General features: G+C 40.9%; 1 protein-coding gene across 1 annotated transcript in view; it reads right to left on the reverse strand.

Annotated features, from left to right (window-relative positions):
- Positions 1-3,166: 3,166 nt before the first annotated feature.
- Positions 3,167-27,654, reverse strand: part of lamc1 (laminin, gamma 1) — a 65,316-nt gene continuing 40,828 nt past the window's right edge. Inside the window, exons 3-28 of the mRNA XM_036596031.1 lie at positions 25,674-25,804; positions 21,284-21,450; positions 18,728-18,916; positions 18,483-18,600; positions 17,872-17,970; positions 14,904-15,040; positions 14,569-14,691; positions 13,300-13,489; positions 13,045-13,157; positions 12,554-12,775; positions 12,155-12,343; positions 11,478-11,723; positions 10,814-10,967; positions 10,560-10,702; positions 9,115-9,293; positions 8,674-8,827; positions 8,358-8,563; positions 8,134-8,213; positions 7,906-8,043; positions 7,673-7,817; positions 7,346-7,495; positions 6,632-6,746; positions 5,396-5,595; positions 5,138-5,296; positions 3,731-3,830; positions 3,167-3,639 (exon numbers count right to left, since the gene is read on the reverse strand). Coding sequence (XP_036451924.1) covers positions 3,383-3,639; positions 3,731-3,830; positions 5,138-5,296; positions 5,396-5,595; positions 6,632-6,746; positions 7,346-7,495; positions 7,673-7,817; positions 7,906-8,043; positions 8,134-8,213; positions 8,358-8,563; positions 8,674-8,827; positions 9,115-9,293; positions 10,560-10,702; positions 10,814-10,967; positions 11,478-11,723; positions 12,155-12,343; positions 12,554-12,775; positions 13,045-13,157; positions 13,300-13,489; positions 14,569-14,691; positions 14,904-15,040; positions 17,872-17,970; positions 18,483-18,600; positions 18,728-18,916; positions 21,284-21,450; positions 25,674-25,804 — 4,104 coding nt within the window. The 3' untranslated portion in view covers positions 3,167-3,382. The remainder of the gene's footprint in view (positions 3,640-3,730; positions 3,831-5,137; positions 5,297-5,395; positions 5,596-6,631; positions 6,747-7,345; positions 7,496-7,672; positions 7,818-7,905; positions 8,044-8,133; positions 8,214-8,357; positions 8,564-8,673; positions 8,828-9,114; positions 9,294-10,559; positions 10,703-10,813; positions 10,968-11,477; positions 11,724-12,154; positions 12,344-12,553; positions 12,776-13,044; positions 13,158-13,299; positions 13,490-14,568; positions 14,692-14,903; positions 15,041-17,871; positions 17,971-18,482; positions 18,601-18,727; positions 18,917-21,283; positions 21,451-25,673; positions 25,805-27,654) is intronic.

The following is a 27,654-nucleotide window of genomic DNA, read 5'->3' on the forward strand; positions in this document are numbered from 1 at the left end:
ATTGAATTCATTATTTTCTAGCACGAAATGCATATATTTATTAAATGTTTTTGGCCTTTAAATATACACACACTTACACCGATCAGGCATAACTTTATGACCACCTCATTGTTTCTGCGCTCATTGTCCATTTTATCAGCTCCACTTACTATAAAGGTGCACTTTGTAGTTCTACAGTTACAGACTGTAGCCCATCTGTTTCTCTGCAAACCCCAGCAGCACTGCTGTGTCTGATCCACTCGTACCAGCACGACACACAATAACACACCACCAGTGCTGAGAATGATCCACCACCCAAATAGTACCTGCTCTGTGAGGGCCCAAGGAGGTCCTGACCACTGAAGAACAGGGTAAAAGGGGTCATAATGTTATGCCTGATCGGTGTGTGTGTGTATATATATATATATACACCTTAAAGTAGTAAAAACAGTGTACAATAGAGCAGAGAGAACAACTGAAAAATTGTCAAAATGTTTTGATAAACAGCCGATCGCATGAAACATGGAGTCACCAAAGAAGAAAAGTGATTCTACCTGAACATGTCTAATGTAAAAGCATTTATAATAGTAAAAAAAAAAAGCAAATGCTGTTATCATGGCCACCAAGGTTAGATCCAACTAAGCTTCAAGTTAGCTGGATAAGCAAGAAATACTACCTTGTGAGAGACTCCTGGATTGAAAATGCTGAGGTTTTCTGTAGATTCTCTCATTTAAATTCTAACTTATTGTAACTTATTAGAACCCAAACCAGCATCCATCATGATCAATTCAGAGATTAGCCAGTTTTATATGTATATAATTTAGGCAACTTGTAGTCAGTATTAGTCAGCCTCTAATTTTACAGTATATCAGCTAACAAGATGGGGGCCCCAAGAAAATCCTGCTCAGGGCCCCCAAAAAGCTAGAGCCCACCCTGCATTAGAGGTTTCTGTTTATTGCAAAAATAAAAACAAGCTTCCAATATAAATCTAAACTAATAAATCTGTGGCACCTTAAGAATCACATTAGATGAGCCTCAGCTCCAACCGCTGTGTATATAAGGTCTGATTTTGAAACATGAATCAACTCTGTCCAGACTGCTCACTGAGTCACACCATAACTTTATGCAAAATTATTGATCTTATCAAATGAGCATGGCCACACATTCGAAGGTCCTGTAATAACCACGGTTTATTATTCAAATGTTACAATTGGATTTACAGGCAAAATGGGTAACAAGCTGGAGTTTCTCAGGTCCATCAGAGTGTTTGTGAAAGGAGTGCCTTAAAAATGAATGGAAGAAGGTGGGATTTTTTAAAAATCGGTATACTCTCCATAACCAACAAAGACTGTGCAACACACACATACGCATACTAAAGAAACAAAAGACCAAAAATACTTGATACATTATAAATTAGAAATACTGTTTTATACATAATTGTGTACATGTTGCACTTTCGTCCACAGTGGTCGGGTGAGCAATGGAACAGATTCCATTCGAAACAATTTGGTGACAGATTCCACAGTTACATCCCACAAAATACGCCATTAAAAGTGGTAGCTTCAAAGTCAGTACAGTCAAGAGACTAAATGGAAAAGCACTGGAAATGAGGCGGGGGATTAAAAAAAACAAAAAAAAAGGAAAAATCTGACAAATAAAAATACAAATAAAAAAAAACAAATTAAAATGTGTTAAGGCATCGGTAGTGGACCCCTACATTATCCGCCTGCTTTTAAGAACCAAGGACATCAGAAGTATGTTTAGCAAAGATCTCAGATCGTGTGCAACTTATGTGATGTCCATGTATAAAAATAACATAAGCCTTGGGCCGAGTGGGCTGAGGGTTACATCTGAATGTTAGAGGCACCAAACACCATCAAAGCTGATTAACTAGCAATGTGTGACCCAACAAACAATCCTGGTAAAATACTCTTTGAAATGTTAGACTTCGTACGTGTTTAGACTGTTTTCGACAGTCAAGTTAAGGGTGAAGAGAGGATTCTTATGAAAGCATTATCCATCAACTTGTTAACCACCCAATGAAAATTAAAGACAATTAAAATAAGTGGCGGAGCTATGAGGCAACAAAACGGAGCCATGTATACAAGCAAGCATATTATACCACAGAACTTATATATATTTATATATTATGGAGGTGGAGGTTTCAGCTGATTTTTCTTGTAAAATTACCTATGAGGTGGCTGGTTGGGGTTTTTTTTTAAAATCAGCCATTCCTGAAACATTTAAGCATATATTTACACAAATAACAAATCCTCACTCTATATAATAATAATAATAATAATAAAAAAAAAAAAACATTCACACAAAAATATAACATTTGAAATAATTATTAGCACCAGTGTATCAGATAAAAGTCTTGCTACGCAAATGTACAAAGTTGCATAGTGTTGGATTTTGCCTTGAAAAAAAAAGTTAACGTGATTTGCAGTACACCTGTAAGTAAGCAGCAGCTTCTGAAAAAAGAAAAAAAAAAACAACATATAAACATGTTCTTGTAGTGTTAAAAATAAGTACATGAAATGCATTTAGACCATGCTGTTTCACTGAGTTGTATGAACCCACTTGATACAAAGAGAGCCTAGCGAGGACTCCACACGCCACTCTGCACATAACCGTCTATGGTTATGCGCCGGTAGACTGACATGAGTCAAGCTGAATACTGAAGTGTTACTAACTCTCTCCGCACGACCATCACAAGATGGGGCTTGTAACTTAGAGAGAGGAGAGGCAGATTACGAAGACACAGCAGAAGATTCCTTCACTGTCCGTTTTCTGAACCAATGAAAGCGGTGATCAATGTAAAGTAATGTAGTGAGTGTTGGACAATAGCTTAAACAAAATTACAAAAATCACACCCCTCCTCAAGCGGGCCGATAAAACCAGAGCGCATCCTCTGGTTGAAGCGAACAGACGGCCTCCGGTCCTTCCGTCGCACTTCGAATGAAGGCAGGAGAATGACTCTGAGGGCGGACGAGCTTGGAGAGTAGAGGAGGAGGAAGTGGAGGTGGTGCAGTCATGTGGGATCACATTCGACTCGAGAGGCCACCTCTTCTAGCCCGTTGCAGTGTACACTCACACGAGCCAGCACACACGATCGGTGTGAGCCATTTATTTAAAAGCTTTCTTCACGTTGTAGCATCGCTGCATATCCAAAAAAAGGAGCTGCTTTCATCATCTTGTAAAACGTGGAAATGGCCTGAAAATTGTGGCTTCTCTCATAAAACAAAAGCTTTAAAAAACCAAAACGAAACAAAACATAGATTTGCAATAAAGACACAAAGCTGTTTTGGTAAAGGGTGGCATCCTGCCCCAAGTGTTAGATGGCGAAAAGTGTGGCACAGACAAGGAGAAGAGGGGGGGCATGGTGTGAGGAGGAGTGAGGTTAAGGCCGCTCTAGAGACGGCGTGTTGAAGCATCCCTCGGGGAGAGTGCTCTTGATGTCATTAAGGTTGTCAATGTCGGCACGGATCTCGCGAATCTGCCTGTCATAGTCTTTGATCATGTTCTCCTGGCTCGTGGCGATGTCATTCAGCTCCTTAAGCTTCTTATCCAGCTCACTCCCAGCCATTTTCTCCTTGGCTGCCTTCAGCGAGTTGTCGATCTGGTCCAGCTTGCTCAGATCCACCTTATCGATGTTGCCTGGGTGGACAAAGGACAGATGGTTGAGTGAGAGAATAAGAAAGTCTTCCCTAATACACTAATGAATGCGGTAAACAGTGTGCATTTTCACCTAGCTGGCTGAGCAAATCGTTGATTGTGCCGAGTACTGTGCGGACAGCGTCTTTGGCTTTGCGGGCGTTTTCCTCTGCTTTCTTCGCATTGTCGGATGCCTGTGAAAGAGAAAATTAACAGCAAGACACATTTTAAGGAGCTCTTAAGGGATCTATAGATAATTACCCCTCCCTATTTTCCAGGTGCATAAACATGTCGATCATCCACAACTGTACTAATGAACATGAATGTGATTATTTCCGCCTAGCATCTTTAGTCATGTGCCACACTTAGGCTGGCTTTACACGGTGAAACTTTCCTGGAACAATTGCTTGAAAACTATGAAATTAAAGTGCACCTGAGTTGCATAATGTAGAGCGTATTTCAGCTCACTTGAAACTCAGCTGCAACAGCTGAAAGCACCTAAACTTTGTGAACCAAGTTTTATGGAACAGCCAAAAAAGACGATAACATCACATGATCACATGTAACGTCATTTCAAATGAATGGCTTCACTGGATCAATGGATGAGAAAATAACTGACTAAATATAATAATAACTGAGGTTGGTTTCATTTTGTCAGCTGTTTAAACCATAACAAACATGAGTTTCTTGAAGCTAAAGTTTCTGTAACGGGCTTGGTTAACAAGCCAGCTAACACCAACAGCTGTTAAAATGGAAGAACTACAGACAGATATATAGATATATAAAAAAAATGAATGGCAATGACAGTTGAAAAAACATAGGAAGATGACAAAAATTCTGCAAATATGTAAATAACACCTTGCAGGTGACTTTTCAGTGAGAATGATAATGTGCATCTAAAATCTTGGCTAACTTGCGGAGTAACAGAATGTGTTGTCTGCAACCTTGTTTTTGATTTGCTTTATGTAACTGTCAAGCTGCATGGAAATCGTGTTGCAGGCAACTCAACATGCAACTAGTTGCATGAAAGTTCATCGTGTAAAGCCTGATTTTGTTCAGACGGGACTTTCCGCTTCTCATGCTTAAAAAGAAGCAGGACGTGCTTCACAGGTTAACGTATATGATTGACAAGTAGGTAAACACGAGACAACAATTTAAGAGAACGCGAAAGATCAACGTTTTGAGAAATCATCACACTAAACAAAAAGCTGTTTCATGTTCGGTTAATCTTGAGTGTCTGAAAAATTTCTTCTCCGCCTTGTTGGATGAGGGACTAAAAAGAAGGCATCCTCGATATTGGCTGGTAACTGTGGATAGCTTATGCTGTTCTTCCGCTCAGCAGAAAAGTTCTTCCGCTGTAAATGCCCTGGTTTAAAAATGCAAAGCACTGGTCAGGTAAAGGACTGCTTCTCAAGTGTGCATTGCTCCACAGACAACAATGAAAGAGTGTGTTTGACAGCGTTTCAAAAGGCGTCTTCTGAGTGCCCTGGGCTGTACTTACCATACCAGCCATCATCATGTCCTGGTTTGCTTCCTCTGTCTTTGCCCCTAGTTCTTTCTCTGCAGCTGCCAGCTGATTCATCATGTCGTTCACTTCTTTATCCAGTTTCATAGTGTCTTCAAAGGCCTTCTCCGCATCTACCTTGGTTTTAGCTGAACCCTGCCCAAGACAAGAGAATTGGTTCAAGGGTCTGCACAAGTGGCTTAGTGCATCCTCATATTCTCCTGCCAATTGTGGTATCTGGACACCTGAGCATACCTTCTGAACATTGCTGGCAATTTTCTCTGCTTCCTCTGCTTTGGTCTTGGCCTCTTTAGCGTCAGCTGCTGCATTGCCAAGCGCCCCCTCAGCCTGCCGGGTCTTCTCGTTGGCCGCATTGATGGTTGCATTGATTTCTGGGATACGCTTCATGGCCTCCTCGGCTGCAGTCTTGTTGTCATTCACTCTCTTATCAAAATCTGCAGCAAAACAGGCATAGAGAAGGGTAATGAATGCGACAACAACGCAACAGCATTAGGGACAGTGGAGGAAGCATGCAAATCTAATGACGTCACAGAATGTTCAAATTAGGTTCGCAACTACTGTATATTTTCATTGTTGAATACTGAATAATATTTTGAATATCCTGAACATCCTATAAAAATGACCAAAGCTAAAGACATTTCACTTAAATAACCTGAAAGGATTTGTTTTTAATTCTTATTGTTGCTTACTATTATTATTATTTGCTGATTTTTTCTGATATTGCATAAATTCTGTGTATTTATTTAGATTTTTAATAAAAAAAAATTTTAAAATACTACACATAATCTGGAAACCCTGAACAGATTGCTGGCTCCTTTTGAATAGCTGAGAAAGAGCGCAGAAAGAAAGTGCAAGAAAGTTGAAAATAAAAAAAAAGACATGATTTAAAAATTAAAGCAACTTATTCATCAACTCATCAGTGAACGGGGGAGTGATGAAGGCTTTTAAGTCTTTCAAAAATGCTTTATACCAGAGCACACCCCAATGAAAGTCATGCCATCTTTAACACTCTGTGTAGTCTGAACAATTAAAAAAAATATATATTTATGTATTTATTTAACAAGTCTGGAAAGCTAGAGAGCACACTGTCATTTATTCTTGGTAATACATGCAGATAATAACTAAAAATAACTGAGAACAAGTTAGCTAGCAATCTGGAGCAGTGCAAAACTTATCTGGACACACTTGGGAGTTACGGCCGATTGTCTGGCAAGTTGTCCCAAATCATAAACTTCAATCAGTCCAGTGTGTTGACCTGGCGACTGTGTGCTACTGGTGACAAGCTAGTATTTGACTTAATAAACAAACATCTGTTTTCTCACAGAAATACATGGGTTCATAAAAGTGGCAGAAGCGTCAGGTATTTGAATGGTTTTTAGTTTTCCAATATATTATTAGCAAATGTATCAAGAATTTTCAATATGCTGCAGCCCTAGTCAAATGTAAACAGCTCACAGACCACACAGTTACCTCGGAGGTTGTTGAGAATGTCCTGGGCCTCCTGGTATGTGGACAACCCTTTCTTCGCTGCCTCCTCCGCCAGGGCCTTAGCTGCATCTGCCCGTGCCAGCAACTGATCAGCTGTCTGTACATCACAAAGGAGAGAGGTGTCAGAAATAAAGAAAGGAATGGGGAAAACAAAGTCTAGTGGCTGCACATAGTTGTATAATTGTTTACCAAATGAATTAAAGAGATCTAAATGAGCTCTTTCCTGTGTTTTGAACAGAATCATAATTACAGGCACAAGCAAAGGTAGAGAAGTATTTAAGTACCTTGAAAAAAACCAAAATGTACAAAGAGCAAAACTCAATCATATTTCTTTTTTTTTCTTTTTTATCTGGCACATTGATTCGCTACAACATGCATGTTCAGGGATCAGCTCTTTCATAAAAGAGTCAGACATTTAGCTCAATTACATCAATTATCTCCCTTGTCTTTCATCACTGTCCAATCAAGACCTCCCTGCTGCCTGGTTTCAACTCTTTCACTCTTTGCCTCTTTTTCATTTCTCACACCATCTAAAAGCCGTTTCTGTGGCTTAAATTTGCTAAATGCACACAGTAGTTTTGGTCTGTTGCTTATAATAATGGTAATCATAATTCAGAGAGAAAGAAGAAGATGGAAGAAACACCCCACTCAACAGTGTTTGTCAGCCCAAGGATGGGAAAATGGTAACCTCCATACCTGTTGCTCGGTCTTCCCCTTCTCCAGTAGTTTGCGAACCTCGTTCTCTTTACCCTTCAGGTCGTCTCTCAGATCATTGTACTCCTTCTCAGTCTTATCAATAAGCTTATCCAGGTCTGACGCCTCCTTCTTTATCTTATTGGCCTCATCCTAAAAGCACAAGAGTTACATGTGTCATTTAGATGCTTATAAGCGTCTCTTTGTCTTCAATATATCTACCTAGAAAGACATACCACTGGACAGAGACATTCGATGACAATTTCAACTTTTAACTAGCCTTACAGAGATCCCAGGACACATAATTTTACTCAATGACTTGTATCTTACTTCTAATGATTTGACATCAAAGGGTGGCAGGCTGGTGAGGTTGGCATAGATTTTCAGTGCTTTGTTTCCTGCCTCCTCTGCTTCAGCTTGCACCTTACTGGCTTGTTTCTCCAGGTTCTTTGCCAGATCCTTCGCCTCATTGTACCTGAGCAAACGCAGCAAGTTTGTTTAAATGCACAACTGTGAAAGACAAAGTATGCAGGCTATCACCTCTATGCTTCTATCACACTTACTTCTTGTTAAGTTCATCAATGTCACTGTTGATTTTGTTCTCGCCATCTAAAGTCTTCTTCAGCAAGTTGTAGGCCTTGGTGGAGGTGTCGTTGGCATCTTTTGCAGTTTTCTCAATCTGGTCAGCTTCCGTCTTATGCCTAGTCAGGGAACCAAAAACTATCAAGTAAGGCAGTTTCATGTAATAAATCATTTGTGCTATAATAACACTAAATCATTCTGATTCCTACTTCTCTGCCAGATTGCGAGCCTCTTCAGCAAGGAGTGTCATATTGTTGGGATCTCCAGTGGTCGTGGGAGTTTTGATATCCTGTGAGGTGAACCATGTTTATCAAAATGAGAGCACGAATAAACATTTTTCCTTATTTAATACTAACCGATGATTAACTTTGACAAACTAGTCTTTCAGGAGAACAAAAAGAATAAAAAAATCTTAGCAGCAAGAATATCGCACCACTTTGCTGATGGCGTCCTTGGCCTTGTCCAGCTCCTCTCTGGCCCGGTCAATCAGTTTCTCAGCCTCACGCACTCTGTTGCGGGCTTTGTCCGCCAGAGTACCAGTGTTGTCCACAGTGTTCCTGATGTTCTGCAGGCGGTTCCATTGGGTCGTCAGCGTGTTGTTGATGGCTTTAAGACGATCTAAAAGGCCTTTGTCCACATCTGCAAGATTAAAAAGAGAAAGGGAAAAATGAGTAACAAATGAGGACCATTTATTTTTCTCCTTATAAAAAAAACAATGTTTAAAGTAAAGAGTCTGTCACAGTTTGTACCTTTGCTGGCTTGAGCCTCTCTCAGTAAATCCATGATGGCTTTCTCAGCTTCTTTCAGACGATCCTCGAATGCCTTGTCACTCACTGTATCCTGGCTGCCCAGGTTGTCGATCAGGGTCTGCAGTTCATGAAGCTTCTGTCTCTGCTGGTTCACCTGCACAATAAGAAAGAGGATGAGGATATTAGTCTGCTATGGAGTAAAAGCTGAGATGGGAAGTTGATCCATACATTCTTTTAGATGTATCTGATCCTCTCTTTGCAGCTTGAACAGCACAGTTTTTTAGTTCAGACCAATTACTGATTAAAATATCTGTGGAAAGTACCACATAGTGAAAGTTTGTCTAAACATGCTAATGTGATCAAGCAACAAGGAAAGGAACACATTTACTCAACTAATTTGCTTTTAGCATTATAGCTGTTTTACAGTCAGACAGGTCTTACCTTGTCCCTCACAAGGCTATAGCAGTTGGGGCACTGCTGGCAGCCAGGAGTGGAACGGTTATAGAAGTAGTTCTCCTCACACATATCACAGCGATTGCCCACAAAGCCTGGACGACACTCACAATGGCCATCCTCTCTGCACTGAGCTGTCCGTGAGCCCTCAGGGTCACAGTCGCAGGCTATGAGGAGAGAGAGGTCAAAGATGAGAGAAGGTTTATCAAATTGACACTCTACTTGGCCAATAAAGTAATTTCAGTGGCATGATTCAGATTCTTAGCGTTTGGGCTGCAAGTAATAATTATTTCCATAATCAATGAATTGTGATTTTTATTAATCAATTAATAAGGAAAATTGGAGCTATTACCTGGTTATGCATAATTAACATTCAATTTCTAACATTGCATTATAATACGTTTTATTTAAAAAATGAAAACAAGCACTGTTCCTCCTTTTGCGCAGTGCTCTTTCAAACAAAACACCTACCCTATCTTCTATGATATTTGCAAGAAAACAAAAGGGCTTCCTTATGGCAACAGATCTTTTGCATTGCTTTTAAAGACATGTTTACTCCTCAATAAAGCAGGACCTTATAATCTTACACAGCTGTCTCTGGGCAAGTCGATTCTACATCACCTTGCATAAAGTAAAGCTGAACTGATCTGTTACCGTGTCAGAAAGAGCCCAGTAATCAGTCATTTCAGACATGATTCCTGAAGCTTAACACAGCAAAATAGCACTAACTATCCAAGCGCATGAGTGATGCACGTCTACACAAAAACTTCCAAAAGTTCCATTTTCAGTGACCTAAATTGCAGCTTGTGTAGAAAAACTACTCTTTCAAAACTTACACTTGGTAACAGACTAAAATAATTTAGCTGTGCGGTTTAGGCGAACATCTACACCAAAATCTGAAGTAATTAGTTACTGCTGCACTTTGGAAACGGAGCTATTTTGAAATCCAAAGTAAGAGAGCTAATTTAAAATTGCTGTTTTTGCCTTAGCAACTGTGCAACTGAGCAACTGTGGTTTTAGTATCTTCACCATGCTGACCTTCTGCAGCGCTCACATAATTGTCCATACTAGGTGAGCCTGGTTTCACCAGAATTTACAGGAAACTGTCATTTTAGATTATGTACAAGTAAAGCCATATTTTTGGCTTTTTGAGTTGTGGACAACCCATGCACTGCAGTCTCCACTTTTTTTTTCTTTTTTTTTTAATGACACTGTGTGACTTTAGATGGGAGCAGCAAGCACTGTTAAGCCAACAAATCGGTAAGAAAATACACTGGCAACTATTTTGTCATGTTTTAGTCTAAACAATTATTTGTTGCAGCAATAAAAAACTGTCTTCACTCGATACTGAGTGACATTAAAATGTTATGGCTCATTAAGCGGTTTAGCAACCTGAAGGTCAACACGTAAGAAGAGAACTAAAAGTCTCTTACGTTTGCATCCAGAGGAGCTGAAGCCGAAGAAGTTGACCTCGCAGCGCTCACAGCGTTGACCAGTGACCCCAGGCTGACACTCACACTGCCCACTTGCAATGTCACAGTGGCCGTTAGTGGAGCCGATAGGGTTACAGTTGCACCTAAGGACCAATCATACAAAAAAAAAAATGATTAGACCACAATAGAATGGCAAATTCTAAATCAGAAGTGTTGCTGAGAGGTGGAACAGATTAAGGCAGGTGATTAAGTACCGTTCACAGCCATTGCCACTCTGCAGGTTGTAGAAGCCGGGCTCGCAGGCGCTGCAGTCTCGGTTGGTGACGTGGGGCAAACACTGGCATTGGCCCGTCACCTGCATACAGGTGGTCTGTCGGTCCACAGTGCCGTATGGAGAGCAGGAACAAGCTAGAGTGTCGAATGAGAGAGATACATATTTACAAAAACCTGTTTTGATATTGTGGGCATATAAACTGCTGGAAATTACAGCTACATTTATTAAAGTATTATTTCAGCATTTTCCAATATAAAGTACACTGCAGCTTGGCTTCACTAGCTCTGATCTAGGATATTAGGCTAAATCTAAATGCATAAAAATGGAGAATACCTATTGACAGCGTTTTGGGCCAACTTCAGGCATAGTCTTAAGTCTATCTAGAGAAATGAGTAAAAGGCTAGAGAGCAAAACAAGCTAGAAAGGTAAATGGGAATTTCCACCACCAGCTATTTCCACCATAAAATGCACTGAGGATTGCATTTTGAGCCTACTACAGGCATGATCTCTGTTCAGAAAACTGTGTTGTCTAGCAATGAAGTCAGGAAGGACTTCCATTACATTAACTGTAGCCGCCGTAAACCACATTGGTGACTGTTCCTGTAGATACCCAGGCGACACAAGCCTATTTCCATTCTACTCACGTTTGCATTTGTCAGCTGGGTTGGTGGCCAGGGCGTTGCCGTAGAAACCTTCTTTACAGCGGTCACAGAAGAATCCGTCTGTGTTGTAGATGCACTTGAGGCATTCGCCTGTCTCTCGGTCACAGTTGCCCACGGCATTAGGGTCGATGTTGTCACTGCATTTACACGCCCGGCAGGCCCTGACTGGGCCGCTTGTGCCCAGCGGGTCACCGAAGAAACCATCATCACACAGCTCGCAGCGTTTGCCTGGCCATGAAAAAGAGCCATGGAGTAAGACACTGCGAATTTCAGAAGCTCCGCGAAATAACTTACTAATCTACGGGAACTCTATGCTCATTAAATGCATGAATTTCATAAATCAACTATAAGCATTATTTAACTGACCACTTGCAAAATTATGATTGGCATGCCTCTCAGCCAGTCACAAGCATTTCTAAACATTCCTTCCTCCATTATTCCTGAAGCTGAAAAAGTTTTGGATTAAACCCACAACTCAGTGATCAATCTATTTACTAAAATAGTTCCAAGTTCTACAGATGCTACCGGGCAGCCTCAACTAAAAGTTTGACAACAATAAATGAAGCAGGCAGAAGTTGGCAAACAGACAGTTAAAACAGAGGGCTTTACGATGGCATTCCTACACATGAACAAGCAAAGACGTTGCAAGTCTAATGTACCTGTAGTGCCTGTTGGGCAGTTGGTGCACACCACCTCTTTCGTTTTGGGTACAATTGCACAGGTGGCCCCTGAAGGACATGGGCAGGGCTTACAGTCAGACGATGACCCTACAGTAGCGTCGCCATAATAACCATCCTTACACCTCTCGCAGCTCATCCCAGCTGTATTGTGCTGGCAGTTACACATTCCTACAAAGAAAGGAAAGCAGAATAATCAGTGGTGTACTCCCTCTCTTCGCCACAAAGGGGCAGTCTGGGACCACACAGTCATGATTCCACTGTCAAGCACAAGTCACTCTGCCAAAGCATGAGAACGCCATGTATTTCATTGAATGCATTATCTCACAGTCAGGTAAATAAGGATAAGAACATGCATCAAGGTGGTTGAAGATGACCAACCTGTTACAGAGTCACAAGTATCACTGTGGCCATTGCAATTGCAGGGCTCACAGGGGCTGTACTGGCCCAGCTCTGGGTTACTCCTCCTGTATCCTACAGCACACTGGCCACAGTGCTGACCCACATAGCCCTGAGGACACGTACACTTCTCCACCCAGCGTGCTGGAGTTCCGGGACCCCGTCGGGCAGTCACCAAGGACGCATTATCCAAGTAACCAGCACCTACACACCAACAGAGAACAGTAGATTATGTCTGATAGGCCAGGACTTGATCTAATGACCTTGCGTTTGCATTTATCTTCTCAACTTTTATCAAATGCAATCAAAGGCCATTCCAAAGCTGACTGCCCTAATGAAGGATCAAACAGGCCAGTGTTGTGACTTGACTGATAAGCTCTCACTGTTTTTTGTATAAACGCAGTTGTGGTGAGTTATGACAAGGTTAAACTGTGAATTGTGCTGTACTGTAAAGAAGATCTGAGATTACGTACTTCTCTCACTGTAGGTGCCACGGATCATGATGGAAGTAAGGTTGTGGAGAAGCTTCTGAAACTCTCCATGTCTCAGTACTGGTTTCCAAGAATAGTCTGTAGTTTGATGGAGCCTGTCAAAAACATTACATTACAGTAAGATAATACTGCATATATTGCATTTTAATGTTAACGTCCTTGTGATGCACAAAACAATATCATCATATCACTATCACAATCTGATTTTAGGTTTAAGCCCAGCTGAGGAAAACCCACCTGAATACAAAAGTCTGCATTTGCTCTCCAGGATAAGTGTTTCCCTGGGCGATGAGGGGTACAGCGACACGGGACCCTGCCCCTTCCAACACCACATCCTCAGCTGAAAGACGAGTATCACGTCTCTCCACTCGGAAGTTCAGTGTGAGGTTCTGACCATAGCTCAGCAAGTGGTTACCAAGAAATTTTGCTATGGGAGACAATAAGAAAACCACATTAGAGATACATAGTAAATGAACAAACATAAAGAAGGTAAAAAACAGTTCAGTTTTTTATTTTTAATACATCAATATACATACATAAATACGTACATACATACATACACACACACACACACACACACACTCACATATATATATATATATATATATATATGTATATTCATATTATTATGAGTATACAGAGGTGTTTCTAAGTATTTATGTCCAATACTGCAGTATGTCCACTATAGTGCAGTGTTTTTCCCATTGAAAAAAAAAGTTTCTCAATACATCTGGAAAAAGTGATTTGTAGGCCGCTACGTAGCGGCTTAGCTTAAGTTTCTTCATGGTCCAATATACTAAAATATGCTAATAGAGTATTATGATCTGATGATCAGAACTTGTAGCAGTTGCTTACAATGCTACAGCTCTATAAACCGCTGTCTCTGTTAGCATCAGCAGGCCACAAAATAATTACACAACACAGGTTTAATTCTGGGTCACTGAGGCTTCACTGCTGCAGCTTTTGAGAATAAAGACTCATCTGAGGCAGTGAATTGTCTTTCTGTGTTGAGCCATTAGCTACGCAAATCACCTTTAGTTCATTATTATTCCATTACGCTGTCCTTGGTAGCGGCAGAGGCTAAGCTAGTGCTAGTAAAATTGGCTCTACTTTGTTTTTCTTAGTGCTGGTCTGCTAATAGTGGCTCATTTTGTGATTATTAAAGCCCAGTTAAAGCACACAGTCACAGGTGTTGGGGTTTACAATTTGCATGGTCATGCATATTCATAAATCTTGACATTCTTAATAAGGGTTAAGGTTTATGGATCCTCCTATGCTATTTCTAATAGATTCCTGGGCATAACAATAATACAAAAAAAATACACGCCTGCTTATTATTTAATATGGATTTTTTTATGGTTTAAATTATGACTTCAGTGGTCCTTTAAAAGGGTTAAGCTAGGACAGTGTATTTAATGATCCTCACAAATCGTAACAACATTTTTTTTCTCTCATCCAAAAAATCCAAGCACTTTGACATGTAGTGCATGACAGCAGCTGCAGTACCTGGGGCCACAAAGTACATGGGGAAGTAGTCATCTGAGATGAGCGAGATTTCCTGAGAGCTTGCAGACCAATGCACTGGCACACTGGAGCCATCTCTCTGCTGGCCCTTCCAGCCTTCATCATCTAACAGGAGCAGGAGGAAAATGTGTGAGAACTTTAGTACGTATGAACCTGCACAAACATACTGCTCAGCTTTGCTGGCACTACTTTTACAGCTGTATGATAGTTTTTATGTAGTCCAATTTTTGGAAAGCAATAAAAAGGAAATAAAATATGCTTTTTCCATATTGTGTGCGCACGTAAGGATCTAGGTGGGCATATACGTTTAGACTCACCTCGGTCGAAGGTGGAGGTGATAGTGTGTATGCTGTAGCCATCCGCACTTTCACACACAGTGGAATGAAGGTAACAGAAGCATGGTGTACAACCCTGAGGATTCTGAGGGTCCAGGTTAAAGTAGCCCAGTTTACACCTGTGAAGAACAAAAAAACAGACCATATATTAATTGAGATCTGTTGAACTTAAAGCTGAGAGTGTTATCTACTGTGTATATTTCTGGGCTGAAATAGGGATAAATCAGCATTGTTGAATACTTGAATGGTCATGAAAACAGTACGTTAGAATGCCTGATATGCAAATTAGCTTATTTTTGAAGCTGTACATTCTCACATTCAAGAAGGGATGAGATATTTGAACTCTAGAATTCACCAGAGGGCCGTAAACAACCTGCCTCTTACGTTTTGCTCAGTTTCTGTTCAGTCTAAAGAAGGAAGCAGAAGAATTCTATGGCAGCCATCAAAAAAAGGCTTCCACACACTGGATGAGCCAAAAAATAGTATCAATGGAAAAGTCACAGGAAAGCAGCAATAAACAAGCTGAAGCTCAAGTTCATTTTACACTCTACTCACACACAGTTAATGGAACTAACTCATCATTTAGTAAGTTGAGGCTATTCATGTGATATTTTTCTAATAATGCTTTAAAAATTTACATATCGTATTTGACTGAAATGCCAGTCACTAGACTGGATCAAAAAGACTGCTGCTGGGTCCACAGATCCTGGGGTTTTTCTACAGATCAATAAAAGTATTCCTGCTCTCAAACACTGCAGTTCCACTAGGCTCAGAGCTAACTATGAACTTAATAATCTTCTCTATTTTTGCCCCTTTGTCCCCCCCATTCAGGACTGTTGAGGGTTGTTCAGCACCAGGTTGTTATTTCAAAAACTGAAGTATGCTAATTATGCAACGTGTTATTAACTGAGCTCTTAACTTACCAGCACATGTAAGAATATCTCAAGTAATTGTGAAGAAACATAATTAAGCTAAACTAAACCAGACAGGCTATTACTTCTGGCATCCAGTAAAATCTGATCAGTTCCTTGTGCTGGGCTTGCTGTCGAAAGCCAGGTAATAAATACAGAATTTATCCAAGACAAAATGATTTTGGCTTTGGGAATTTTGTCCATGATGCAAACAGTTTAACTTTGTGAACATCATAGTGAGCAACAACACTCAGGTCAATCAATATCACTGACATTTCATCATTTGCTCGACCAGTTCACATAAACAGCTGTCTATAATCTTTCTCTCTCATGCTCCCAGTTTTCTAAAGGGACTATCCAGTCGATGTTTGGACCAGCTGTGTGTGTGTAAGACAGAAAGAATCTGCACATAGATACTAAGGTGGTGGGAGGAGACTGAGAGATGGGAGGTTTTAGGAAATGAGGCAGCACTGGTCAAGGCTTATGCCATACAGAGGTAGGTGGAGCACCCTTTATCTACAGTCCTATGCAAAAGATGCAAGACCCCTGGTCAAATTACATGCTTTGCTGATTTTCTAAGTGAAAATAAGCTAACACGCCCTCTACAGGGAACAAACTTAAATACGGCTTTTTCCTGAAAATGTTAGCACACAAACCTGGAAAAAAATAAATAAATATGTGCATAGGAAATAGTAATTGTGCATTAAAATGTGCAGAATGTGATCTCTGTAGAGGATGTGTAACCTTATTTCACTCATAAAATCAGCAAAACATAACTTGACTAGTGCCCAGACTTTTGCATATGACTGTGTGCTCAAGTAAAAGTAATTTTACATCAGTGAAATAATGACTAAAGTAGATGTAAAAGACTCTTTTTTTCCCAACAAAAAAAAGGATGTGCTATATCTTGTTTATATACACTAGAATTCAATAATTTAAAATCAAATCACAATTTAAAAGTTTGGGGTCCCGGTTTTTAGTAAAAGAAAAACTTTAGATCAATGTATAAAATTAATCTATCACAATGATACTACGCTATAAATTCACAGATGGAAACTATGTAGGACGCTATAATGCCAATTGTTACAACAACAGTTTCCAAATTTGAATTGAATGCTATTTTGTGTGTGCATAAAGTCAGAGCAATTCTAAAGCGGTACTGATGTGGTCACCGATGCACAAGAATGAAATTTAACCTAAAAAATAAATTGGTAACTAAAATGTTAATGACTGAAATGTAACTGACTTAAAGTAAATTACTTTCTTTAAAAATATAAACAAGAACAACCATAAAGACTTGAAAATAGTACATGTAACTGAGTATATGTAACTAGATACTGCCATGAGGGATGTATGAGCTTAGACCAAATCAAAACGATAGTTAAGAAGCAGCGATCTAAACTATGTGTGAATGTGTGGGGTCTGGCTGCAAGAAGCTGGTATAGGAAGATGGAATGTATGGTTAGTGAGTAGGCGTTACACGTTTTGGTTAAGCTGCTATCTGGTGACTGTCTGTCTGAAGGCCCTACATGGCTCTCTGTGAGGAGCCTGCCACTATCTCTGAGCTATTTTCTCCTGCATCTGACACTGAGAAAGCCATGCCCCCAATTCTGCCTCACACGCATACTTCCTCCCCCTTGGATGTCTCTCTGTTTCTCTCACGCACAGAGGGACTTTCCATGTACAAATAAAAAAAAAAAGAAAAAAGTGTGAACATCAAAAGGTTTCTTAAACAACTGCAGAATTCAACCATGTTTACTGGGAGCTCCCGAAGGAACTGGAGGAGTTGAAAGGCAAGCTGTGCTGAGAATCTTTATTGCAGATTTATCTGTGTGTTGATGTCAGTGTTAATTCTGGCACACAAGTGCTGGTCACTCACATCTAATTTGAGAACAATGCAAACTGGCTCATTCCTGCTGCTCCTTTTCTCCAGCAACTCCTGAACTACAGGGCGTGCCAACAGCATCACGGCGTTTCAGAAACAACATGTGCCAGTCCAGGCGTGCGACAGAGAGGGCATGTGCGTTAATGAGTCTGACCTGTCACAGCTGAAGCCGTCTACGTTGTCCTTGCACTGGCAACGTCCAGTATTGACGTCGCACTCCTGTGTGCTTCCAGCAGGGTTACAAGAGCAGGGCCTGTGGGGGATGCAACAGAGAAGAACAGAGAACAAAGATTTACAGCCTCTGACTAATGGATCTGCAAATACTACCAAAGAAAAGTAGCATCAGTATAGAATTAGTTTAATCAGGCAAGTCTTCACTCCAAATGCAACATACTCAGAGGTGGAGCTTGAAATATTTGCCCAAATGGTCAGGATTGGACGTCATTTCCCAAATATGTTGTGTTTGGGTCAGGTACAAACTTCATATTTGGTTACTCACATACTGCCTCCCACTTTTAACAGATTTTACCCGTTTTAGTTTTCTCCTTACTTTTTTCTTACTGTATACTTGCCTTAAAAACTATTGTTGTTGCTACTTAGCAGTCAGTCAGATTTAAGACTTAAGACTTGAGTCTATGCCATGGGACAGTTCATGGGTGCTCCTGATCCTAATGTTATAAGGATATGCCTGCACAGACTTATAAGGAGCTGAAGCCTTCTGGGACAAGCTTAAGTGTGCTTTTAGGGGTGGGATGATGTGTATACCTGCAGCCTGCCTGTGTCAGTGTGTGGAATCCAGGCTGGCAGCGGTCACATTTGTCTCCCATCACGCCTGGTTTGCAGCTGCAGCGACCAGAGTTGTCACACTGTGTGCTGAGAGAGCCTAGAGAGAGAGAGGAAACCACATACAACACTGTTAGAGCCGTAACTACTCAGACTGACCACAGCTAACAGACTAAAGGGTACGAATCTAGCCCATGGTGCTGAGGGGGTGGCTCAAGCTCACTCACCCACGGGGTTGCAGCTGCAGGGCAGACAGCGATGGCCCGATGCGTCTCTATAGTAATTGTCCAGACAGCGGTCGCAGTTGGGCCCGTCCGTGTTGTCGGCGCAGTTCCGGCAGTGGCCTCCATGACCAGTGTTGCGGTACAGCTCTTGGTCGAAGTAGCACTCTGCGCTCTTCCCGTTGCAGTTGCATGCTGAAACACAGGTGCGCACATGCACAAATCACGTAAAAACGCAAAATAAATTATGTATGCAAAGCCTGAAATCTCAGAGGTAACTAATGTCTGCCTCCTGCATCCCATTTTCCATCAGCATCCATTTTCAAGAGCTAAAGGGACATATTAATGCCTGTAAAATGTGATGCAAGAATGGAAGTCTAAGGGAACAGATGGGCTTTAGTCATCATCAGGCATTAGAGTGGGAACAGTCTTGAGATGCAGCTGAGAACATGGATCATATGTAGCTTGTAGCAGCAGTACTGACCAAGGATCAGTCATGGCTTTGCAGAGCCAAAAGAAAGCTGTGATGTGGATGCTCCCCGACCAGCAGCCTTACTCTGAGGGTGGAAAATGAAATGGGAGAGGAAGGGGGGCAGGAGCCACGGGGGTGTGGGAGCGAAGAGCTCTGGATGGCTCCAAAGTCAGATGTGAGCATTAGTCATGCATTTCCAGGAAGTGCCTGAGTGTGTGTATGACTTTGGCCTTCTCCTCCTTACGCTGAGACTTCAGAGCGGGGTGGGGGTGGCTGTGGACCAGTTTTAGAGATGATAGGTACATACTTCTGAATATGATCAGGATGAGCTGCAACGCTGTTTGCAGATACACTGCCCATTACAAGTTTGGGTACACACTAGGCCTGGGTGACAGGGCGATGTTTTCAGATATTGTCGATGACTGATAAGCAATCCAACGGCTATTGTCGTTTTGAGAGAAGTACTAGAGAGGACTAATTTACCATTAAACAGCTTGTAAATATGCTGGGAAATTGGGGTTCACGTTTAAGACGTGCAGGCATGCGACCCAATAGTCATTTTTTTGTCTGTTTATGAGAGAGCGAGAGAGAGTTTGTTAAGAAGCTGCTTGTTAATTTTCTCTGCTACGCACTGTAATGTTAGCTTTACCGCACGGCTCTTTATCTTCTACTAATTTTACTTTACATTAAGTTTAGCTTGAGCGCATGGAACCGAGCTTAAATGACTGGGTTTTACCGCACAGCAGCTAGCTCTAACCTTGGCAGAAAGTTTCCTTTGATTCAGAAAAAGGTAATAATTGGGCAAGGCTACGGTAGCATAAATTCTTGCTGCATGACATTTACACAGTAAAATTTGCAGTATTTACTGCACAGCTTGTCTTGGTGGTTAGTTGAATTATAGAAATGCTGCCATAATGACAAAAAACATCTTGTTTTTTAAACATGTTTAGCACATGAACATGGCTTTGGAAATCACTTGCAGTCTGAAGTTTCTCTAGCAGGGAGCTTTATTAGCAAGCAAGTCGCCATAAATGTGCACCAAACGAAGCTCATAAACGTTTACGGAAGATGTTGGGTAATATGTGGTTTTATTAAAATTTTTCATTAAAACAATTAAGAATCTAATAAACATTTTAAAAAACATGGTGTTTTCAACTTTTGATCTGCTATGATCAGAATTGGTAGATTTTGTTTGCTCCAAACATGCAATCGACCGATTTATTATTTAGATTTTTTGGCTGATCTGTGTTGCAACATAATGTCATAAAAACCACAGGCAGTTAAGTGAACTTGTGCTGTATTTGAATGCTGCTGCTACACTATGCTAGCAAAATGTCCTAGCATAATTATGCACGACTCATTGTGCTAAATAGCTGGTGGCATTTTTCTTTATTTAAATACTTTATTATAAATAACTTTACTGTTATTTAAATAGGCAAATTTGGCTAATAGAAAGTACTGGAAATGTGCTAGTGTGTTTGTGTTCATTTAGCCTATTACCTGGATTAGCGCAGTGCAGTATGTAAATCACTGAACAAAAAAAATCACTGTACTCATAGTATTTTTGCCATGTTGCCTACCCCAAATCCAACACTATGAAGCCAAGCTCAAAGTAGTGGTCGGGGTGCGCTCATAAACATTGTCTGATGGACAGTGAGCCCATCATTAGCTCATGGATGTAAGTTAGGATGGAAGAAAAGTCCCCTCCAAAAGTGACCTCCAAATAAGCATGTAGATCTGTTTCTTGTGCAGTTTATATGCAGTAAAAATAAACATTACTAAACAAACCCATTATCTAATGCTAACACTTTGCTACCTACCTTTTTCAACTGTAGTACTGCTTATACTTTGAATGTTAAAAAATTTGGGGTCAGGTTTAGAAGGGGCATACCCTAGTTTGCAGCCCAGTCTAGCACCATCTTTCAGAAACTACATGTGGGGCTTAAAGCAGTGTAGAATAACTCCTGCTAACTACTAGCCTAAATGGGAAATTTCAAACAGGAAACAGTCTCAGACAAAGGTGTGATGGCTAGACAGAGGACCTGACCCAGAACAATGTGTTTTTGTGTGTGTACGCGTTTCACACTCACGCAGGCACTCGTTGGCGTTGTCGGCCGTGGCTCTTCTCCAGGGACGGTCGTTATAGAAGGGCTTGCACACACTGCAGTCATCACCTTCCGTGTTGTGTTTGCAGTTACACACCAGCTTATTGTACTCGTTCTTCACGCACTCGCTGGCATGGCCGTTACACTTGCACCTATGAAGGCAAGAGCAATATGAGGTCATGCATCTACACAAATGGCCTGCTGCATTCTACAGCACAACAGTGAAGCTCTTCTACAGTGCGTTCGCACACATCCTTCTTGTGTTTTGGGTTAAACAGAGGTAGCGCAAGACGAGAGCAGACACATGCGTGTCTAAAAGCTGTTCAAACAGTGAGCACGCCGTCTGTTTACGGAGCCTATCTCCATGTCTCCAACGTCACCACGCCTTTGTAGTCACAGTGAGTGGCTGATGACTTTGTCCGGTTTTGACCTTTGATACAATTAGCAAGGTCAATCACTGCACATTCCCTTCAACATTCCTTTTTTTTCCCCCCTCAGTGGACAAATAAGACTTTTGAAGTAATACACACCTTTTAAACTCAGAAAATGTAGCAGGGCTCTGTTCCAGGTAGACAGAAAATAAGTAAATGCAAAATCTACTTGGTGAATGTCATTTAAACCTTGTGACACTATTCCTGCGGCTTTTTATTCTTAGATAGCAGCTACCTTTGACATTGTTTTAGTACTGACGGAGACAGACAGACAGACAGAAAGACATGCTCCAAAATAGCTTGGAATAACATTCTAACATTAACATATAAAGTTAAATGTCTTTTCCTTCTCCTTAAAATGCCTATTTTGAGGATGAGATTTGTTCTACAGCAGCACTAACAATGCAATAATTTGCTTTTCCACTTATAAGCACACTAAAGCAGGTCCCTTAAATGAAGTTCACTCTGAGAGGCAGAGGACCCTCCAGGGGGGACAAGTGAAGCAGGACCTTCCTACAGCACTGCTGTGTGTTGGGCGAATTCCGTCAGATTACCGAATCAATTTTAGAGCTCTTCTGTAGCCATTTAAAAATGAGAGAGGGTGTCAGAGCTGTGGCACAAAGCTTCATTTGTGCTCCCGGCTCCTGGCTGCTGCTCGAGCACAAGGCAGTGGGAACATTCTCCAGCAGACACTTCACCAAGGGGCCCCAACCGAACAAGAGAGGACTTGTGTGGCTGCAGCCACCTCTTGGGTATTGTCTCAGGTGTTCCTTGGCAAAGCCCCACGGAAAAAGTGACGAAAGGAACAGAAGAGGGCTGCAGGATGTGTTCCACAGCCAGAATGCACTCTCTGCTGATGCATGAATTAGAATTAAACTAAATAAAGGGTCAGGATGTCTATCAAAAGACTAATTACTATAAACTCGAGTTTTGGCTTCTGCATAGTACACAGCCGTGATTTAATATACATGGAAAACATCATAGCTACTTTTGACCTCTGCAATTATAACAAGGTCCAGTACTACAGCTGTTATTGACAAAAGACTTTATTAGTCAATCAAAAGATCTGATTTTTAACCAAAGTTTAACTAAATCACCATCACCCAGAAAAAAGTTCAAAAATCAATAACACAGTATCAAAACACTGTTCTGTGGAACTTGTAACCATTTGCACTTGAAATCAAAGTTGCTATTACAAACGCTAGAATGTTACTGGGACCATTAATACACTTTTCAAGCATGGCTGGCTGTAATTTAGCAACGGCTGACACATTTGCCTCTAGTGGTATACAATCAGACATCACACACAGTGGTTACATCATATTCAAAGTTATGTTGTAAGTAAAACTTTTTTTTTAAACTTTTTTTTTCAGAATTTGGAGTTTTTCATCCCCATCTTGGCTCTTTTACACTTATTTTGCAGAAACATCAATGCATGAGGCAACTGACAGAATCTTAGTTCACCAAGAATGCTACAACCGTTGTTCTCCTACTAGCCAGCTACTATTTAGTTGTCGTTAACTATTTAGCAGCCCTATCCAACACTAGTCTTTTTTTTTTGCTGGATAGGCAATGGGTTGTACTTGATTTGATTTGACATTCAGTTGTTGACTATGTAAGATGCTGATATAACTACTAGGCTACTTCAGTAGACAGTATATGGCACTGAATCATAAGTTAGTTAGACATCATGATGTTTCAGACCTTCGCTTGAGAGAATTTGCTCTAAATGGACCTTAACCTTCTGGGCCGCAGGGGGAGCTGGAGCCTATCCTAACAGTTATTGGGCGGAAGACAGGATACACCCTGGACAGGTCGCCAGTCCATCGCAGAGCAGACAGACAGACATACACATTCACAAACACATATATTTCCAGAGCTGGATTGAAGGCCTAATGTCAGATTAACCACTAGCATAATTAGGAACTTCCAGTGCAATCAATCACATTTTGACCAAATTTGTGAAGTCACTTCAGGTCTCTGGAAATCACTGACCACGAATACAAGTAGAGACCACGAATACAGCAGCAGCTCTATGCCAGGGGTCTTTACTGTGATCGCCACTGCAAAACTGATACAAGATGAAATATACAAATAGTCTTAAAACAGGAATTATCGTTTACAAGCTTTGAATGTCTGCATTTAAACACTAAATACCTCTCTATTGTAGAAAAAACACAAATAAGACTTGAAGACATTTTATGACCTTATAAATTAAATTTTTTTAAACTTTATAAGACTTTTAAGGATCTGCTGGAACCCTATGAAAGCAAGCAGGTGTAACACGTGCCTGTTTGTCTGTACCTCTGCCTCTCACAACACATACACATGGGACCAGCCCGCCCCATTCCGCTTCCTTCGTGCTCCGTAATCCCGCACTCCCAGGCAGGAATGTGGGGAATGTGAGCTGTGTAATGGAAATCTGCTCCACATTTCAAACAGATTAAGGTGAAAAGACGTGGTGTGGAGCTCAGAGGGAGCTGCTTAACAGTCGCTCAACACTGGCCTGAACTCTCCTGTTAAACGGATCCTTCTTTGCCCACACTCAATCCTAATCCTGCATCTTACTGGACCGTACAAGGTACGATAAAAATATGAAAAGGAGTTGGCCCAATTCAGGGATGTGGGCACTTTAAATTGGAGCCCTTGCAAGTGCCTACAGGTTGTCAGCATGATCTGAACTTAAGCCGCGGGTTTATCTCATCGTTCTTGGGCTGGTTCGAACTTAGATGAAAAGTGGATGAAGCAAGCTGTTCCTGTCTGCTCCAACCTGAGCGTCTTCTACCACTCCTGTGTCAGTCCCGGCAGGCCCGGCGCATTCTAGCAGGGAGAATGTGCCAAAGCAAACAGGCTGAGTGACTGCAAGCTGACCTACCTTGCTCCATCGACACAACACCAAACATACACAAATGACATGGAGTGGGCAGCAGCGCACTGGTAGACAAGATAGCTTGTTTTAACATTGAATTCTTTTAACTCATTTTGAGCTCATTACTATGCTTATCATACTTCAAAACAGCAAAAATAGCTTTCTGTTTTTTAGCTCCTGTACTTAAATGGAAGTATTACACATACTGATTAATGGAATGGACAAATTTGCCTGAAAATTGTGGATATTAAAATCTATAAGACTTTATTTGAAAAATAAATAAATACATTCATCTAAAAAATAGCCAAGACTAAAAAAAAGGAATAATTAAAATAAATAACAATAATAAAATAAATACATCAATATTAGGACTCTTAAATCTACATGCTACAGCAAAGCAGATATGTCAGACTGAAGACACTAGCGAAAGTGATGCCACTCAGCATCCATTAATTACTGTACTATATTAAAGCCACAAATCCAGAGTAGATGGCGTAGCTTGAAATTTACACCAAGAAAGCATCCATCTAAAGTCACATGCCAGAAGCATCTGTTATACCAGATTATCTCAGTAACTTATGTCACCTTGTATCTTTCATCTTGAAAACAGTAAACTCAAGAGTTAGTTAGTTAACACCAAATCTGTGAAATTCACTAAGTATTACTGTAAGCTTTATTCTATTAAATCTATACTAGCACTGCGTGTTTATATGTGCTTATCTGCAATGTGCTCCAGCTATGCTCTGTACTGTCTGCTGTGCAGTGCTTGTTATCCAGTGTGTGGTATTTAGACGGCTGCAGTAGTCTTAATGTTTTCTTTATGCTGGACTAAATAGATAAGACCAAAATATACAGCAGGGGGGTACTGTTCTGTTAGAAGGCTGGCAATTCTAGTTTGCAACTCACACATGAGCTACTAATGAAATCAGGGCTAAAAGTCTAAGACTGAAAAGGCTAGTTTTTGCTATATGTCCATTTCACATGACTCCAACATGTTTGAAATGTGAATACTTCTTAATGATAAGTGAAGCAACACACATCGTAACATTTATGATAAACTACTTAAAAGTCTCACCTTCCTCCCACAGCAAAATCAGAGATGGCATAATAGTAGGACTTGAGGACTTTCGGATCATTGAAGACTTCATCTCCGAATGTGTTCAGCCTGTTGAGGGTCACTCGGATGTCTGTTGCAGTCACCCAGTCCTGAGGACATAAGAATGAGAGCAAGAATGTTATAGATACGAACTGTGTTGCACAGACAAAGCAAAGTAAGAAAGAAATGTATGTAGGGAACTAAGTCAACTAAGAGAGATACCAAAAGTTAACAGCTAGATAAGTTTATTGCAGCATTTTAATTCTTGTGGAATGCTTATCGGTGTAAGAGAGTGGTTGCATTTTGCAATGGTGGACTAGAAACCATCTGCTCCCTCACTGCAGCTGTTTGAGGAAAATAAATACAGGGCTCTAATCTAAATCAACCCTGAAAGTCTCAAGGAGACAGTGAAGCAAAACATGTCTGCAGGCTGGCCGTGGAAAGATTCAATGGGAAACGGATGACCAAATGAAAACCATTCTGTATTTCCTATACATCTAAAATATGGGTTTAGGACAGTCAATTCCCATGTGGTAATTTGTTGAAAGGACTTTAATGAATGGCCTAAACAATAGAACACAGCTGGGTAGACAAGACTAATTGTTGTTTAGACTTTAAGAGGAAACAAAAAGATTTTGTCATTTGACCTCAACCTAAATTTATCCAAATAGCTTTACTCAGAGGACAGTTTCCATTATACAGTGGATAGAAAGTCTACTGGGTTTCAGGTATATGTAGCCATTTGCAGTTTCACCCTGTATCACCAATGGAAAGACAACATACTCAAAAAATCTAGCCCCCCCCAAAAATGCAGTTGGTGGAAACCAATATAAAGCCTTCAATTCATTCTGACATTTTATCCATGACACACAGTCATAAATTAGTGCATGTTTCTGTTCAAACATGGTGCCAAAGCCACTACAATTCTCTTCTCCTCCTTCTTTCACACACACTTTTACTTAAGCTTGAGTCACAAGCTTTTCAGTGTCAGTACTCTGTGTTATGCACGGGCATTTCAGTCTAATTTAAGTATGTGTGCTTGATGACTGTCAGAGTTAAAGCAGCAGCAGCCCTCAGTAACAGTAAAAACTCCTTTACTACAGGTTTAAGCAATAGTTTGGCAATGTATTGATCTGCTTCAAGCAACCCACAGCACGACACTAAGACTCCCACACATGAACGGAATTTAACGAAATGAAACATATATGGCGCTGTGATATAATTTCTGAAATGGTTGGAGTAATGCGACTGTTGAGCTGCGCTGGTGAACTCAACACCAGCGCACCAACAATCATGACTGTGGCATGATTGTTGGTGCCAGACGGGCTGGTTTGAGTATTTCTGTAACTGCTGATCATCTGGAATTCACACACAACAGCCCCTAGAGTTTATTCAGAACGGTGCAACAATAAAAAACATTCAATAAGCGCCAGTTCGGCGGATGAAAATGCCCTGTTGGTGAAAGAGCTCAACGGAGGATCGCCAGACTAGGTTGAGCTAACAGAAAGGCTACAGTAACTCAGATGACCACTCTGTACAACTGTGTTGAGCAGAAAGGCATCTCAGAATGCACAACACATTGAGCCTTGAGGCAGACGGGCTACAACGGCAGAAGACCATGTCTGGTTCCATTTCAGTCAGCCAAGAACAAAAAGCTAAGGTTGCAGTGAGCACAGGCTCACCAAAACTGGACAGCTAAAAGCTGGAAAAACGTAGCCTGGTCTGAAGAATCTTGATTTCTACTGATGCACACAGATATTAGGATCAGAAATTGTCACGGTTTCATGAACATGACAATGACTTCTTGAGTGGCCTTCCTAATTACCAGATCTAAATCCAATAGCCACACCTTTGGGTTGTGGTAGAACGGGAGATTCGCAGCATGAAAGCACACCTGAAAAATCTGCAGAAACTGCATGATGCAATCATGTCAACATGGACCAGAATCTCAAAAGCATCC

Source organism: Colossoma macropomum, unplaced genomic scaffold (assembly GCF_904425465.1).
Source record: "Colossoma macropomum unplaced genomic scaffold, Colossoma_macropomum, whole genome shotgun sequence".
Classification (NCBI taxonomy): Eukaryota; Metazoa; Chordata; class Actinopteri; order Characiformes; family Serrasalmidae; genus Colossoma; species Colossoma macropomum.